The following is a 17,985-nucleotide window of genomic DNA, read 5'->3' on the forward strand; positions in this document are numbered from 1 at the left end:
AGAACTAAAGGCGTATGCCACTGCCACCTGGTGATGCTTTGTGTTTTGGAGGGGTATTTTGCTGTGAGTTCTAGGCTACTGTCCACTTGCAGTCCTGCCTCAGTCCCTTGGGTGCTGGGATTACAGGTGTGCACCACCGTATTCAACACCGTTAGTTTCTGCCCATGGATAATGACTAAAGTCTCTTGAAGGATTTGAAGTCAGTAAGTGTTTACCAGTCATGTGATAGAATGGTTGTTTATTGTTTGCTGCTGTGGTACGTAGGCCAAGCAGACAGCACACTGCAAAGGCTCCACACGATGTAGAGCTTTGGATGTTCTAGGTAGAACCACCTCGTTGTTGAGTTCAGCCCATTTGCAGACTTAACTACAAGTCCTGGGGCAAGTTACAACTTCGTTTTTATTTTCTGCCATTTTTTTTCCTCCAGAGATGAAGAGGTGGTTACATTGAGAAAGTATCAGGACTCTTGTTGAGTAGTCTTAGATGATGTTTATAAGAGAGGTTAGCTTTAGTTTTTAAGTGCTAGGTTTGTGTTTTGGCAAATAAGCGCTAGAAGTAACTCATTGCCTGGTATCTGGTACAGGGTACTGTGGGGGATGTGTTCAGTCAGGGTCTCGTGTATCCTGGGTCAGCTCTAACTCTGTTGCCAAGGATGACCTTGAGTTACCAGCAGGAGCCACCACACCCAGTATGTAGTGCTGGGGAAGGAACCCAGTCTGCAGACTGAGCTACATCCCCAGCACAAATTTGTATATATATATTTTATTAATTCAAGTCCTCATGTGAAGCTTTAACACTTATCTTTTATTGTATAATGATTTTTGGATTGTTCATGTTCATGAGTTTCATTTATACTGTTTTCCCTGGAAATTAACACGTTTGCAGATGTGAGACCTTTTGGGATGAATTTAAGCGCTTTTCTCCCGTCTTCGCGAGCGAGCTCTTCTGGCAGCAGTGTGCTGTTTGTCAGGATGCGACACTCCTGGTCATATGTGAGCACCTAGGACTGGCTGGTGCTCGCTCCACTCTGCGACCTCTTCTGGAGGCAGTGACTGTTTCTTTTCTCACTGTAGCACATGACTCACCCCATGAGATTGGTTTTTTGTTTTTTTTTTTTGGTTTTGTTTTTCTTCTTCCTTTTCTTTTTTCTTTTTCTACAGCAGGACCGAAGTGGGTGGTGGGAAGCGATGCTGCCCGAAGGTGATCTCTGTCTCTCTTCTTTCTGTCCACTCACTCTGTGTCTGGTAACTGGGAGGAAGGGTAGGATGCCGTCTAAATTAACAGTCCAGCCAATGTTAGACTGTTAGACAGTCAGCATTGCTTAGACTATTTCCCTTTGAAGTGGATTTCTGGCCTGCAGTAAAGAAAGTTTATCTGGCTTTTGGCATAATCTGTTTTGGGATCTTGTTCTTTGAGAATTGAAGAAAGTTGTGTATCAACTTGTGGGGTGTGGATGAATAAGTATGTTCAGATTTTCATTATTATGAAATTTATAAGCCCTTTGAATTTGTTCCTGTGGGAGTCCTCTTAGGAGGACTTAGATATATTAAGATGGGAGTAAAGCGGGTAAGATGTCAGTTCGGTAGAGTTGAGTATCCTTTAGTTTCTCCTTGCATCATCCATTACTTTTAAAAACACTTAAATATTAATAACTTACTTCAACTATATTCTGATATATAATTTTGAAGATAGTCATTTCTAATATTAGAACTTTGAACGTAGCTGATGAGTGAAAAAAATACTTATTTGTTTTTGGTGTTCCCAAAACAAATCATTGGCTTGGGATAGACCTAAGTGTTTTCCAGTTATAGGGGTGGGACTGAGTTTGGGTATTGAAATGTATCTGTCATATGGTGCTTTGTGCCTAGCTGCAGAGCTATGCCCTGGGTGCAGTGCTTGTTTCTGGTCTGGTCCTCTTCTCTGCATGTTTGCATGAGCCCTTCTACTTAACCACTGTTTTCAAACTTTATTGAATTTCATCTTTATGATTTTTTTTTCCTTCTCTGCACATTTCTTGGTTATTCTTTAAGTTAACTCACCCTTTAAAATGTTAACATAAAGCCAAGTGTGGTGGCACACACCTTTAATCCCAGCACTCAACAGGTGAGTCTCTGAGTTTCAGGCCAGCCTTTTCTCTCCAAAAAGCTACAAAACACCCCCCCCCCCAACAAACTACCACCAACAGAACCATAACAACTGTATTATACATAAAGTATCTGAAGTACAGGTATAGAGGAGGGGTTTTTTTGTTTTTGTTTTTTAACTTGCCACTTAAACATCTGAGTATGTCGGGGGAGGCTGTCCCACCTAAAGGCATCTTAGTTTTGAGGGCATGAAATTCTTTTTGAGAAGCACTCCCCCATGTGCTGGACTTTTAAAGCTCTTGGTTTTTTGTTTTTTTTTTTTTTCTTTTTTCTTTTTTTTTTTTTTGAGGGGGGTGGTGGTGTTTCTCTAGCTGTCCTAGACCAGGCTGACCTTGAACTCGAGAGATCCGCCTGCTTCTGTTTCCCTAATGCTGGGATTAAAGGTGTGTGCTTCCACCACTAGGCTAAAGTTCTAACTTTGAACCAGAGAATGAGTATTGAAAACTTCTTTGCTGGAAGGACATGATGAGAGGAGGGCTCATGGGGTTAGAGGCAGCTGCTTGCCAGAGCTCCCCTTGCTTAGGCAACTTCTGTACCCTCCATATGAGGATACTTGGCTGCGTGCATGGCAAAGCATGGGCTCCCACCCCTGCATTGAACAGTTGGTTTGCTCGAGCCCGTGTGAGTCTCTGTGTACACCCCATCTCACCGGTGTTTGTCTCTCCTACAGGTCTGATCTTGCTCTTCTACCTAGTTTTCTATGGGTTCTTGGCTGCACTCTTCACATTCACAATGTGGGCCATGCTCCAGACACTGAATGATGAGATTCCGAAATACCGAGACCAGATTACTAGTCCAGGTAATGGTGTTGACATTATCATAGATTTTAAACATCACAGCATATGATTAAACCTTGGTTCAGGAATGTGAACTTAGTAAGTATGAACTTCGTACTTACAGTCACTTACTGGTCAGTTTTGAATCCTTTGACGGGAATAAGCAGAAATGAATGTTTTAGTGAAGTGAGTTGGAATCTTATGAAGAGTTGAGAAGGTGTACAGCACCTTCACACTGCCTTCATTATGGAGGAAGCACATGTTTTGGCTCTGGCTTGAGTTATACTATTAGTCTGATAAAATAGATGCCCTGTGGTTTAATTGGTTGGTATGAGAGTGGTAAAAAAGATGACATCATTAGAGAGTAAAGGCAATGTGTTCTTTATATGCCTAGTTCTCTGTCTTTTAAAAATCTGTTATGCTAAAGAATATATTTTTAGCAAAAACCCTCTTACCTGAAACATTAGTTATGTAAACTCCATTTTCTTCACCTGATGTTATTCTTTTGAAACAGCTTTTGAATGCTAGTTCTGCCTCAGGAGTTGGCCTCAAGGAACTGGCAGTGTTTATGTGACAATACTGGAAATTAAACTGTACCCCCACCCCCGCCACAAAGGCTAAGCAAGTTCTCTAGCACCAAGTTAGATCCCTAGCCTAGTCCTGGCTTTTTCGGCCGAGTAAATCAATATTTATTCAGAAAAGTGAAAAAGAACTCCATAAGAGAAGTTCTGAGGGAGTAAAAACCTGGGCTTGATGACATTTTAAGAGGAAAAGTAGTGCATGGAATTCCCCAAGTGTAACAAGTTTTCTAGAACAGGAACACGCCTGTCTCTATAGAGCAGTAGAATCCAGGTAGCAAGGAGAATGAGTGGGCCCAGCATGTGGGGAAAGTGGGAAGTTGCTCCGTAGAACATTTGATTTGTCAGCCACTTTTGATGTGTCTTCCAGGGACCACTTGGCAATGTCTGGAGTCACTGTTAGTTACTGGAACTGGAGTGGTAGTTGCCAGTAGAAGCCAAGGATGCTGCTGAGCAGGACAGCCCCTCCTTCCCAACAGAGTTATCCCACTCAAACTCATGCTGAGGCATTCTAGTCCATATTTTTCCCACTTTGAGGAGTTCTGACCTTTATTACCAGAGAATCCACACCAACTTCCACAGCCATTTTTTTGTTCTAGTTTTTTGTTTACAACTAATATACCTTTTGTCCTCTGCCTACACTAATTTAAATTTCATTTTCTTTCTAAGTTATATATGACTGTGTTATTATCAGCCATAATCTAATCTAACCTCAGAAATGCTAAACTGTTTGTCATTGTACAAACCATCTAAATAGTAAAGTGTGTTCAAAACTGAGTTCTAAGTTGGGTGGTGCCAGCAAATGCCTCTTAACCCAGCACATGGGAGGCAGAGGCAGGTGGATCTCTGTGAGTTCATGGCCAGCCTGGTTTACAGAGCAAGTTCCAGGATAGGCTCCAAAGCTGTACACAGAAAACCTGTCTCTCCCCCGCCCCCCACAAAAACAGAGTTCTGTAATATTATTCATTGTATTGTAGTTTTACAGTATAAATAAGTAAATATATAAACAAGTGTGTATTTAGTACAAAGTTTTTAGATATGAGAAATGTTTGTATTAAAGTTGGAAGCCAGATTATTCTTTGTAGACAAGTATGTTTGCCCTCTCTTTGCTCTATATGCATGGCTATCAACTCCTGATGAAATTACTACTGGTTTCCAAATTTGGTATGTAAGAAACATACTTGAATGCTTATTGAAGGAAAAGAGTATTTACAGGGTTCCAAATGGAAACTCTTTAGCTGAAAAGAGTAGACTGTCTTTAATATGTTTTCATAGTTGTATTTTGAATGATAAAGTGCTTAGACTGAGCAGGTGGGCACCTGCTGGTGGCTTATACTTACGTTCTTAGTTTCTGGTATGCTCAAGAGTTTCGGTTTTGTTGTTTAATCTGTAACAGCAAGCAGCAAAAAAACCTAAAATAGTATTTGATAAAAAACCTGGGTTTAGAAAGTTCAAAGTAAAAGCAAGGGAGAATGCTCAGTGGTAAGAGAACTTGCTATGTAAACATGAGTTCAGATTCCTAACATTCAGTAAAAGCCAAGCATTGCCACTTGTACCAGTAACTCCAGTGAGGAAGGTGAATGCAGGAAGGCCACAGGCTGACTGAGTAGCCAGCTTAGCAGAAAAAAATACGAATTCCAAATTCACTGAGAAACGACCGGCTCAAGAATAAGGTGGAAGCTGATGAGAATAGGGGCACATGATAGTGTGCTCTGGAATGCATGTGTGCGTGCTCTCCATCCATCCATCCCTCACCCATGCGCACACAATTCAGAGTAAAACAGGATTTTGTGTGTGTGTTTCTTTGGTGGTCCCCCCCCCCCCCCCCCGCTGTAACTAGCTCTGTAGACCAGACTGGTCTTTGAACTCACAGAGCCCCACCTGCCACTCTCTCCCAAGTGCTTGGATTAAAGGCAACACAGCACCTGGCAAACACAGTATGTTTTAAAGGAAGGAGTGATGATTATAATTAACTGAAAATAATAAAATTTAGGGACTGTTTCTAATTAATTTGTCTAACTAGTTTTAAAGATTTGAGTTCTTTTAGATGTTTTTCATAATTTGATCCAAATAGAGAGTTGTTGATAATTGTAACTTATCTGTGGACACACAGCCCTTCGGGAATAAAAGTAAGGAAAGGTAGTTTCTTACTGTTAATAACCCTCTCTGTCTCTTTTTTAGGACTCATGGTTTTTCCAAAACCAGTGACTGCCTTGGAATATACATATGACATGTCTGAGCCAAGTACTTATGGAAAGTTCACTGCAGACCTGAAGAGGTTCCTAGAGCGTAAGTGTGACCTAGAAGAGGGGAGAGCTGTAGTTCCTGCAGAGCCCAGTGCCACATGGAATTGCCTGGAGAAGCAGCATTTTTAGTCTGTTTTCCAATTTTGTTCTCCCTGTTTCAAACACAGACAGCTGGGAGGATCTGCAAGTAAACTCACTGTCAGCTGTAAGAATGAAGGCAAATCTGTGTCCTGTAAACAGTGCCTCTGAGAGTCAGAGTCTCCTGTGGTGCTGGCATGCTGGGCAAGCGCCCCCCACTACTGGCACCGCAGCCTGTTGTGGGCTCCTTTGTGTCAGAGTGACTTTGTTAGAGTCACCAGTACATGATTCTCTCTAATAAGCGTTGTAGCCAACGTCTTTATTGTAGCTGGCTTAACCAAATTCCTATGGATATAATAACAGTCAAATGAGGAAATAGTAAGAACTTTGGTTTACTTGACCATCTTATCCCTTCTCAGCCACACAGTACACCACAGTTGTTCCCTAGTTGCCAAAGTCATGGAGAAGCTTTCCCAGCACCACTGTCTGTCTTGCTAGACTGTTAGCTTTCTCCCCTGTGCTGTGCTGGTGGCTCTGCTCTGGCTGGTGGTTTCACTGATCACAGCTTCGTTCCTCTAGCATTCTTCCCCATCTAGTTTTTGTTTGTTTTTTTGAGACAGGGTTTCTCTGTGTAGCCTGTCCTGGAACTAGCTCTGTAGACGAGACTGGCCTCAAACAAAGATCTGCCTGCCTCTGCCTCTGGAATGCTGGGCATCCCCCAACTCCCACCCCCAGCTGGATTGTGGGTTTTGAAGGCTGGGCTGAGATGCCTGGTTGACACTAAACCCTTGAAGGATGAGGGAGCCAGAGAACTGTCTAAAGTCACGTTCATCGGGAGGAAGAGTGGCTGGATACAGCAAGCCAGGAAGTAGTAGGAGATGGACATTGAGTCTTAAAGGAGGCCCGTGTTTTGAAGGTACTTAGAGGCCTGTGGTATTCTCTGACTCCTATAATTGACCAGGATGGGAGATTTAAGAAGTGAGTATACATGGATTGATCTCATGTTTGAAGAATGAAGACTTTTGAAACCAGACTGCAGAATGGATCTTTTTGGTTTTGGTTTTTTGTTTGTTGAAGATTTTAAGATTTATAAAGTATACAGTATTCTTTCTGCATATATGCCTACACACCAGATCTCATTACGGAGTTTTCTCATGTGGTTACTGGGAATTGAACTCAGGACCTCTGGAAGAGCAACCAGTGCTCTTAAACTGAGCCATGTCTCCAGCCCTGTTTTCTGTATCTTTACTAGTACAATTTTTCTTCCTGAGGTAGAATCTAGCCCGCACTGGCCTTGAACACATATGGCCCTCTTGCCTTAATACCAAGTCTGGGCTTATAATTTCCTATCTCAAATTAACATTGAGATAACATTAAATTTTGAGATTAAAATTTGAGATAAAATTAAAATGCTTTTTTGGATTTCATTTTCAAAACCATTTTGCTGGGAGGTGATGAGGCTTTTCAGTTGAGCCTTCAGTGACCTGAACCATTTCATACTCAGCTGAGTGTAGGTTCTCCAGTGTGACAGCTCTGTGTTGTATCTTATGTTTCTCTCATTTTGTTTATACTTCAAAAACTCTCCAGAGCTTACTGTACCTTTTAATCCCCTTGGAGTTTTGTTTTTATTTTGGATTTTTATTACTTTTTTTTTAAAATTAGGAATATATTTGTTTGTTGACCAAAGGACATCTTGTAGGAGCAGCATTCTCTCTTATGTAAATTCCGGGGATTGGATTCAGGGTCATCAGGCTATAGCAGAAGCTGCTTTATGTTCTGAGTCATCTTACCTAGTACACTGGTTTTGTTTTTAAATATTCACCTGTCGTTGGTTTTTTAGGAATTTCCTTCCCAATGTCCAAAAGACAAATATATGGTTTAGAAGTAAAGGGTCTCTTTTTTTCCCTTCTGATAGATTCTAAATTGAAAGTTTTATTTTGTTAAAATAAACTTTTTTTTAACATTCTTATTTCAAGCTTTCCTCAGGTGTACAGGACTCTGGTTACTCTGAAATTGTAATTGTCTATGTTCCCATCATGCCCTCACACTCCCAGCTCCTTGCATTTAATTTTGTGTAGAAGTGGAAGTCTGCTTATAACTATTCTAAACAGCAGCCTTTGCTCCAGAGGACGGACGCCCTTGGGGAAATGTGTGGAGAGTAATGAGTAGAGCTTTCTCAGACAGTCCCTGTCATTCTTTGCTTTGAACTAAATGCATGTGATTGGGTCGCAGCTCAGAGATAGATGACATGTTTAGCACAATGAAGCCTGGAGTTCAGTCTCCACCACCCTTCTCAGAGACAGATGCCCTTGTGTTGTAGCTTGCTTTCTGTTGCTGTGATGACCACCATCAAAACCAAGTCAGGGAGAGCAGGGTGTGTTTCAGCTCACCAACTTCTAGTTCATTGTTGAGGGAAGTTAGTCAGGACAGGAGGTGAAGCAGAGACCATGGAGCTGCCCACTGGCTTTTTTTTTTTTTTTTAAATACAGCCCCCGTCCACTGCTCAGGGATGGCACTGTGGACAGTGGGCTGGGCCCTTCTACATCAATTAACAGTTAAGAATATTCCTCAGCTGGGTGCTAGTGGCACATGCCTTTAAACCCAGCACTCGGGAGGCAGAGAGGCAAGCAGATCTCTGTGAGTTCAAGGCCAGCCTGGTCTGCAGAGTGAGTTCCATCCAGCACATGCTCCAAAGCTACAGAGAAACCCTATCTCGAAAAACCAAAAAAAAAAAAAAAAAAGAAAATTTGTCAGACTCATTAAGCTAGTTTGATGGCGGCTGTTCTTCAGTTGTGTGGAGATGACAGTCTGGATTAGCCATCACTGTTAATAACCTTCTTATCCACAAAGTATCAAAAACAAAACAAAATCCCCATTACATTTCCTTCTGAAAGAGTTCCCTTTGAAATTTCTGTTTGTGTTGTATTGGATGGCCTTTTGTGGTTCCAGTTGTATACACATGCCAGTAGCTGTCACTAGGGTACTTCAACAGTGTATCCTAATTCTGAATGGCTTTCACTGGACCATCTTTCTGGTTCCTAAACATTGTACTTCTTTGGTTTAAATGTACCTAGTTACCCCTGTCGTCCCCATGCGCAGCACCTTTCTCAGCTGGCATCTTACCTGTGCTGCATCGGGTCTGTTTCACGTCCTGCATGGATCTGTTCTGCCCAGCGTAAATACTGACATAAATGCAGTCATACCTGTGCCCACTCTGCCTGGTATAAAATCTTTTAATGGAACATCATGATCCTTTTGGCAACCCTTCTGCCTCAGTACTTCACAGTTTTTACAAAATTTCTATGGTCCAGCTTCTCCCCCCCTGCTTTCAGGTCAGTGGCGTCCCCTTGCCGTAAACTGTTAGAGTGCCGTTTCTTTCCATCGTTCTGCGGTGCTGAATATACTGTTTCCCCCCATGACATTGTAGGCCCCGGGGGGCAGTAGCAACACCTTTGCACATCCTTGCCATTGTAGCTGTTGCTAGTGCCAGGCATAGTGGTGAAACAGCTCTGTTATTTAGCCCGGGCACTCTTGGAAGCCAGAAGCTTTAGGGCATTGGCTAACTGTTACCAGGCAACGGGACAAGCTTAGCCTCTACTGAGCGCTCGCTATTGTTACCTGGTAATTCACATTGCTGCTGTTTGTTGTCTTTGAACAACGTTGGTTTGAGGAATAGTTTGATTTGTTTCTGGCTGTGTTTGGTATCTCTTCTTGGCTGATCTGGCACACACGTTTCCTTTTTAGCATATTCTGTAGAAGAACAGAAGAATCTCACAAACTGTCCCGATGGAGAAGTTTTTGAACAGAATGGTCCAGTTTATCAAGCATGTCAGTTTCCAGTTTCCTTGCTTCAAGATTGCAGTGGTGTGAATGATGCTGATTTTGGCTATTCCAAAGGCCAGCCTTGTATTCTTGTGAAAATGAACAGAGTACGTACTTCTTTTACCTCCACTGCAGCTCGTTTCTAGCAGTCACATGTACACGGGGTGCAGCTGTGAAGCTGATAGCTGCTTTTTAGGCTTCTCTGTCTGAGTTCATGCCTTAGTAAGTGTCATCTTACTGGAATAATTCACTGAAAAGGCTAGCAGTACTAGTTAATGCTTTAGGGGAAATGAATATGGCCAAGGTTCATAGTTTAATTGTGGATTTTATGTATTTTTGTAAATAGTACTAAAGCTTATAGTGGTATGTATAATTAAATAGTGAGAATATAAATAAACCATATACTAATGAGCACAATACAGTGTTGTAGTTATAGCCAGTGCTATTGGGATGTTTTAACAAGACTTAACTAAGGCCATAACAGTAAGCCAGAAGGAATGTGGAACTTGATCTGTGCTGTAGGTAAGGAAATACATTCATTTTATGAGGATGTCTTCAGTAACACTGGCCTGCAGCATCTGTCCTTACTGTATTTGCTATATTGCTGAAAATCTGTTCAGATGACCACCTTCTGAGTTTATATTCTTAGAAATGGCCTTTGCATGATGGGACTCATGCTCGCTTTAAAGGCTGGCTTTGCAGCTCACAGGACAGCTTGGGATCCAGCTGGCAGCATTTCCCAAGTGCTTCCAGAGCTATGAGCAGAGGACAGGCGCTGCTGTCCATGCCTTTCTGCAGGCTTCCACGGCGTGACGTTTGGAGGCCTCTTTACGTCTTGAAAACCTTTGAATTTGAATTCAGAATGCAAAACAACAACAAAACCTTAGAAGATAGAGCTGGTGATAAAGTCACTTGCCACCAACCTGAACTGAGTTAGGCTTTTTATTACCCATGTGGAAGAAGAGAACCAAATCATGGAATTTGTCCTTGGTCTTCTACATATATCCCCTACACACACACACACACACACACACACACACGAATAAATGAAAAAAATTATTTTATTTATTTATTTATTTATTTATTTATTTATTTATTTGGTTTTTTCGAGACAGGGTTTCGCTGTGGCTTTGGAGCCTGTCCTGGAACTAGCTCTGTAGACCAGGCTGGTCTCGAACTCACAGAGATCCGCCTGCCTCTGTCTCCCGAGTGCTGGGATTAAAGGCGTGCGCCACCATCGCCCGGCGAAAAAAATAATTTTTAAGTGGATGGATGACTACAGTTCTAAAAGATCCAAAGGCTGGGATTACAACTCAGGTTTAGTGTTTACCTAGTATGATCAAGGCCCTGGCTTTGGTCTTAATCACCACTAAAGCTTACTGTGGAGGAGAGGGATTCTTCTCAATATGTGCCATTAGGAGAAGGGATAGTTTGAACATATTTCATAGTGAATATTGTATTGTAAGTGAGTGTGGTAGTGCATATCTGTGATCTCAGCATTTGGGAGGTGGAGACAGGAGTATCCTTAATGCTAGCCTAGGCTATAAGCAAAATCCTTTCTCAAAACAAGTAAACAGAATAGTTTGTTATATTCTGCTCCTGTAATTTAAAGGTTTGTTGTTTTAAATGTGGCAAGTACATGACTGCATTGCTTTAGTACAGTCCTTAACTACATTGGAAGGTTGGTTTTTATGTTGTAAAACACAGGTTAGTATAGCTGAGTTGAATATACAGAGTAGTGCTAATCTCCGTTGCTCTGCCCTGACCCCCAGCAACAGAAGAGGAGGTTCCATTGCATTTATGTGTGTTGACTATGTTCTTAACCTTAGATAATTGAATTAATACCACTGGGAGTTCCACGGATTCTCTGCGTGCCAAAGGTTAGTATTTCAGTTACTAATGTTTTCATGTTTCTTTTTCTTTTCCCTTTCCTTTCTTGTTTATTATTTTGTTATTGTTATTATTATTATTATTCCCTTTGAGACAGGGTTTCTCTGTGTTTCCATGACTGACCTTGAACTCAGATCTGCCTGCCTCTGCTTCCTGAGTGCTTAAGGGTGTGTGCTACCACCACTCAGCTTTCATGTTTCTCAAATACTTAAAAATAAGCATGGCCAGACTTTTTAGGGTGACCCTGTGTTTGCTAATACACTATTTTGTTTGTTTTTTGGTTTTGCAAGACAGGGTTTCTCTGTAGCTTTGGAGCCTATCCTGGAACTAGCTCTTGTTGACCAGACTGGCCTCGAACTCACAGAGATCCGCCTGCCTCTGCCTCCTGAGTGCTGGGATTAAAGGCGTGCGCCACCACCGCCCAGCCATCTAATATACTATTTAAAAGGACAATTTCTACTTGTTTGTTCTGTCCGTATTTGTTCACATACACTGCATTTCATCGATCTTAGGATGTGTTTTCTAGTTTAGTAATCAAGTTGGCATTACAACCCCAGGGTTCCTGTTCTGTATCAGGATTTTTTTTTCAAGTCTTAAAAATTATCAGTGTCACCTGGTGATTAATGAAACCTGCTATTTTTCCTTAAGGTAGAGGTGCTCTTTTGCTTCTGTTCTGCATTTTTTTCTCCTTAGGAAAGTGTTGTGCACTTCATCCTGTAACTTGTTTTCTTTCCATGCTACAAATACAACTAAGACAAATGTATAAATGATGAGCAAAAAGTCTAAAGAAGCACATTTAAGCTTGAAATTTGTCACTGTGCTGATGTTAGTGTCCATCTCCAGCTGTATGCAGAATAAACTAAGATGTTGCATTGAACTTGCTCTTAACGTTCAGGAGAAAACATAATTTCTTAAGTCAGAGATGAATTTCTTACTTGGGCAGAAACTTTGCCGTGCAAACATCGTCATGCCCCAGAATCACTTGGGCTTGTTGGTCCCCAGTCCTATATGGGGAGAGTCCAGAATTTGTGCTCCTGAATCCCAGGTGCTGCTGCTGCTGTCCAGGCCTCACTGAGTGGCTGCTTTGGCGCTGCCCTTTGATGGTTAGCCAGTGTTTGGAGGGATTGAACAAAGCCTGTAGCTCCTTCTAGGTGAGTGCGGAGATTACAACCAGAGACAGGTCGCTTTACGTCTGCATGCCACACTCAGTTCTCCCAAGAATCTTAGAGAACTAGAATCTTAACTAGGCACAGTTTTACATGCCTGTAATGTCTGCACTCGAGAGGATGGGACGGAGAATTAAAAGTTTGAAACTAGCCTGAGCTACTTGTCTGTGCCTTAAGCATGGGTGCCTTGCCTTTAATATGAGCTCTTGGGAAACCAAGGCAGGCAAACCTCAGAGTTTGAGGCCTGGTCTGTATAGTGGGTTCTAGGCCTGCTAAGGCTACCTAGTAAAAACCCAGTATCCCCAAATTACACAAAACAATACAAAACCCTACCTTTGGGGGTGGGGAGGGCATAAGCCTGGTGTGGTGATGTACAGCTTTAATCCTGGCACTTGGGAGGTTAAGGCAGGTGGATCTCGGTGAGTTTGGGCCTACATAGTGAGTTGCAGGACAGTCAGGGCTACATAATGAGACCCTTTCTCAAAAAGGGGGTTGATTTCAAATAAAACTACATGCATGTCACATGTTAGCTGAAGGCTTTTTGTTATTTGATGTTTGGTGTGTGTGTGTGTGTGCGCGTGTGTGTGTGTGTGTGTGTGTGTGTGTGTGTGTGTACTTGTGCAATAGCAGGTGTGAGATTAGAGCTTTATCCTCTGAACTATCTCATCTTCCCAGTAACTGAACTTTTCTCGATAAATTCTTCTAAAACTCTACTTACCATACACTTCTGCGCTCTTAGCATGAAAGTCACATTAGTGCCAAGTTTAAAGTAAATTAGTTAACATAGAAACATTCTCATCAGTATGACTTCTTCATGTAAAATGTTAAAAACAATTTCTTGGTTTTTCGAGATATGGTTTCTCTATGTAACAGCCCTGGCTGTCCTGGAACTTGTTTGTAGTCCAGACTGGCCTCGAACTCTCAGAGATCCGCCTCCCTCTGCTTCCTGAGTGCTGGGATTAAAGGCATGCGACCACTGTCTAGCATAAAATGTAAAATTTTAAGCACTAAGGATCAAACCGCTTACACCTGCGTGCTAAGCATACAGTGCTGGTGAGTGACAGCTGCCAGGAACACCCCTATTAGAAACACCCCGATGGGTGATCATTCTCAAATGTGGCCATTGTTTCTTAGTCACTATCTACTGGCTTTCCTATCGTTTTATCTAGGTTATTAGAACTTGGGTTTTCTTTTCTCTTTTTGCTATCTGTCTTGCTACATGATGATAAATGCTATAATCCAAGCTGGACTACATAGCCAGAGCCTGTCTCAAAAAAAAAAAAACAAAACAAAAGCCTACGGAACATCAATGGAAGGGAGGGTGTCATCTGTGTACCCAGTACTGTCCCTGCCTGCTGCTTATGAGTGTGGTGATTATGTTGTGCACGTTCACGCACACACATGGTCATGAAGTAAAGAAGCAGAGAGCAAGGCTGCTGTCTATGCAGTGAGTTTGTCGTTTCTTCTCTGTGCTCTCAGAAGTAGACACCACAGACTGGCCTGCAGATGGAGGGTAACGCTTGTGCTCAGCACACACGGGAGTCTGAGTTAGTTCATCCAGATCAAAAGCCGAGGTGTTGAGTGATGCTTGTGAGCTTGGGGCTGACTTGTTGGAGTTGTGTTTGTCTTAGTGCCAGGAACCCACTTAGGCGCCATGCATGGGAGATGTGTAGACACAGATACTCAGTGACTGACTGGTTGGAACTTAGTGCTTTTCTCTATTTATTCATAGGAACTATGAATTCTTTTTCTGTTTGTTGCATTGTGGTTTATCCTGATTACAGTTATGGTTCTGAACTGTAATGTAGCCTCTACCTACTTCTAGGTCTGAGTGCTCCTCTTTGGTTGTTAGCTTCTGGGCGCTATTGCTTAAAATCTGGAAGCATAATATTTCATTCATTAGGGAAACCTCAGCCCAAACTAACTGGTATGTTTGCTGTCAGTGTCAAAGAGCTGGCTTTGCAGTTCATAGGCGGCGGCAAACACTGTAACTGAGAAAAGACTCCTAGGGGTATATTCGAATATAAAAAGTACCAGGATAGTTTATGTTGAAGCATTTGATTATGTAATATTTATAATCAAGATGAGCAGTCATGTGGTAATGCATGCCTGAAATCTTAGCACTTGGGGAGGCTGATATGGGCAGATTGCCGTAGCTTTAAGACAAGGCTGAGCTACACAGTGAGACCTGTCTCAACAGCAAAGACAAGCAGTTCTCAGAAACACTTGTAATTAATTTGGCTGAAGTAGTTTCATCATAACTAGGAACTGTCAGTAATTGTAAACATATCTGAAAAGTCTTTACTGTGACCTAAAAATGATTTCTTTTGCTTTCAACTCTAGGAAAATAACATAGCAAATATATCAACTTATCCTGACCAGGGAGTTATAGACTTAAAGTATTTTCCATACTATGGGAAAAAACGGCACGTAAGTATTTAGAGTCTTAGGAAACTGTACTGAGATATGAGATGGCCCCTCTGTGATAGACACAGCTATGTTGTCACTTGTTCATCATACATGTTTTCTGTTGGTTCCTACAAATGGGGAGGACTAGTGGAGACCACGCTGACAGCACAGCAGAGCTGTATCCAGACTCAAGGATGGCTCTTTTCAGAATACTGGTTTGGTTTTTGCTCGGAAAGTTGTAGGTACTCTTCACAGGTCAGATGTAAAAACTCATTGTTTAGACACAGGATTTGTGATTTTAAAATTTTGAAATATAAATATTCAGAAAACCATAAAGTTTTGTCATGTCTTTAAACTTACCTTAAAATTCTTCCCAACTCAAAATGCCTAGAATAGTGTGTTCTGAAAGCATGCTAGCAGATCTTAACATGTTATCTTACCTGTCTGTGCATCATCGGGCTAAATGACAAGCATGGCTGCCTTGTGAGGGCTATGCTGTGGCTTCTGTATGCTTCAGAACTAGGTCTGGGATGGGGGGAGGACTCGATTGGAGTTTGTTTGTTTGTATAGGGTTAAGTTTCTTTGTATTTTTTGGAAGATAGTAGATGTATTCTATTTGAAGTCATATAAGAAAGGTCACTATTGACTGAGTCCATTACTATGTGTTGACCACAATCTCTTGGGGTGCTAGGCCAGGCTTCCACACTGTAAAGTTAGACTTTTCTTTTGTTCTTCAGTAAGTATGTATGGAGAACATAAACTTTGTATGTCAGCTATTTGGAAAACTTTAGCATTTGTTATTCTTGCCTGAATCAGTTATCAGTAGGCTTGTACCTACAAACAGCCATAGTGATCGCAAGGAACAGTAGTGGGTGCATATCCCAGTTATGCCAGACAAAGGGTGTGTGTAAGTGAAATGATTACAGTAATGTGTAACTGAGCCCATAGTGGATATACATCATCTTTAAGATTTTTGGAACAGCTAGAATCTCATAGATACATTTGTAAGTGGAATGTGCTAATATGTTGGGATCAGAATGGAATTGCCAGGGATCAGGACATCCAGAGGTTGAATCAAACGATGCAGTTACCAACAAGATGCCCTCAAAGCTGTGCTAAGGGAATAGCCATAGCAAGAAGGAAAGTAAAGAAAATAAGATAATAGGCTAAGTTCATAGACTTAATATTATAAGGCAAATAAGAGATGGTAGGGTATGTCTGTAATCCTGAGACAAGTGGCTTGGAAATATGAAATCAGCCTGGGCTACAAATTGAGACCTTGCTTCAAAGAAGTTGCAACTGGGTTTCTAAGTGTAGGTGAATTTACCAAAGAATTGTGACTAATATTTGTTCCTCCATTTGCTAGGTTGGGTATCGACAGCCCCTAGTTGCCGTCCAGGTCATCTTTGGATCTAGTTCTGTCAAGAAAGAAGTAACAGTTGAGTGCCATATTGATGGACCAAAGAACCTAAAAAACAAGGATGACCGTGACAAGTTTTTGGGACGAGTTGTGTTCAAGGTCACAGTGAGCCCCTAGGAGTAGGGCATCTCCACAGAATAAACGTCTGTCCCCATTTTGTATCAGCTGGACCTGCCATTCTAGGATGATGAGGCCACCTTGGAGGAGGTGGTGTGGTACACACTGGGATGACATCATAATGTGCTTCCAGATCATAGTGTTCAGTGTCCTCTGAAGTAACTGCCTGCTGCCTCTGCTGCCCTTGAACCAGTGTACGGTCGCCAGATAGGGACCAGTGAGCTCCCAATTCCAAACATGCAGAGTGGGGGGTCTCGTCTTCTGTGTGTAATTGCCAAATGTCTAAAGCTTCATGTGCTGTGCTGTGTAAATATTTCATGGATTTAACACTGGTAACTGTCATATTTTGATGCCAACAAAGTTTAGGGATAAAATGGTACCTTGCCAACATCAAGTGACTTTAGCTACAAGAAATGTGAGAGAAGTTCTGTATGTGAGGAGGAAAAAGAAAATAAAAGTGGATCTCAAAGTATTAGCTTCCATTCTGTGTATGTGAGTGTGTGTATCAGTGGGCTTTAAATTATTTTTTACATGCTGAATGAGACTGGATATTTTATTGAGAGGACAAGCTTTCTGTTGTAAAACATTTTAAAATACTAATGGGATGATTTTGAGTGATGGAATCAAGCCTTCCACATTCGTGTACCGTAGACCATGGATGAAACAACATTTTAAGGTAGACAAATGTACACCAAGTTTTGTTTTGTTTCGTTTTTTGAATGAAATTAAATTCCCAAGACATAAATTGTATAGTTTCTTAAATGTCTTGTTACTGCTTTTATTTAGCAGAATATGGACCCTAATAAAAATATAAATTGTGAAATACAAAAACTTCAAATTGGTTTGAAGCTCAGGACACATGATGGAGTCTTCTTTCCCATGTGGCTGCTACCCTGGACTGTCTTCCCCTGCACTATTACCTGAACTTTTGCAAGGACCAGAACTGTCCTGAGAAAAGTATCTTCCATTTGACGTGTGGGTTTCATTTATTTATTTAATAAAAGGTCTAATTGTTTGTGTGTTTGACTGAGAGCATGCGTGTATGTGCACACCTGAGTGCTTGGTGAATGCCGAGGCCCTAAGAGGGAGCTGGAGTTAGCGGATTGTTGTGAACAGCCACATGGGACTGGAAATTAAACCTAGACCTTGTGGAGATCAGCCGGTGCTCTGAACCCCCGAGCCATCTCTCCAGCACCTCATTTATTTAAATTTATTTTTATTCTATATGTATTGATGTTTCACCATGGGTGTTGGGTTCCTTGGAACTGAGATAAAGACAGGTGTGAGCTGCCATGTGGGTGCTGGGCATTGAACCAGGGTCCTCTGGAAGAGCAGTCAG

At 41.7% G+C, this 17,985-nt stretch overlaps 1 protein-coding gene and 1 long non-coding RNA gene across 2 annotated transcripts in view; one reads left to right on the forward strand and one right to left on the reverse strand.

Moving 5' to 3' along the window:
• The window catches only part of Atp1b3 (ATPase Na+/K+ transporting subunit beta 3), a 31,375-nt gene extending 14,260 nt beyond the window's left edge, over positions 1-17,115 (forward strand). Inside the window, exons 2-7 of the mRNA XM_041677276.1 lie at positions 2,815-2,943; positions 5,680-5,787; positions 9,567-9,751; positions 11,474-11,524; positions 15,044-15,130; positions 16,476-17,115. Coding sequence (XP_041533210.1) covers positions 2,815-2,943; positions 5,680-5,787; positions 9,567-9,751; positions 11,474-11,524; positions 15,044-15,130; positions 16,476-16,646 — 731 coding nt within the window. The 3' untranslated portion in view covers positions 16,647-17,115. The remainder of the gene's footprint in view (positions 1-2,814; positions 2,944-5,679; positions 5,788-9,566; positions 9,752-11,473; positions 11,525-15,043; positions 15,131-16,475) is intronic.
• LOC121464360 lies at positions 1,238-9,508 on the reverse strand. The gene is made up of 3 exons (XR_005976511.1): positions 9,441-9,508; positions 4,839-4,910; positions 1,238-1,248 (listed from the first exon to the last, which is right to left on the reverse strand). It is a non-coding gene; the product is annotated as an uncharacterized LOC121464360 (long non-coding RNA).
• Positions 17,116-17,985: the final 870 nt, after the last annotated feature.

The sequence above is a fragment of the Microtus oregoni genome, unplaced genomic scaffold (genome assembly GCF_018167655.1).
Source record: "Microtus oregoni isolate MIOR12 unplaced genomic scaffold, Mior012 000028F_ref0000031, whole genome shotgun sequence".
Classification (NCBI taxonomy): domain Eukaryota; kingdom Metazoa; phylum Chordata; class Mammalia; order Rodentia; family Cricetidae; genus Microtus; species Microtus oregoni.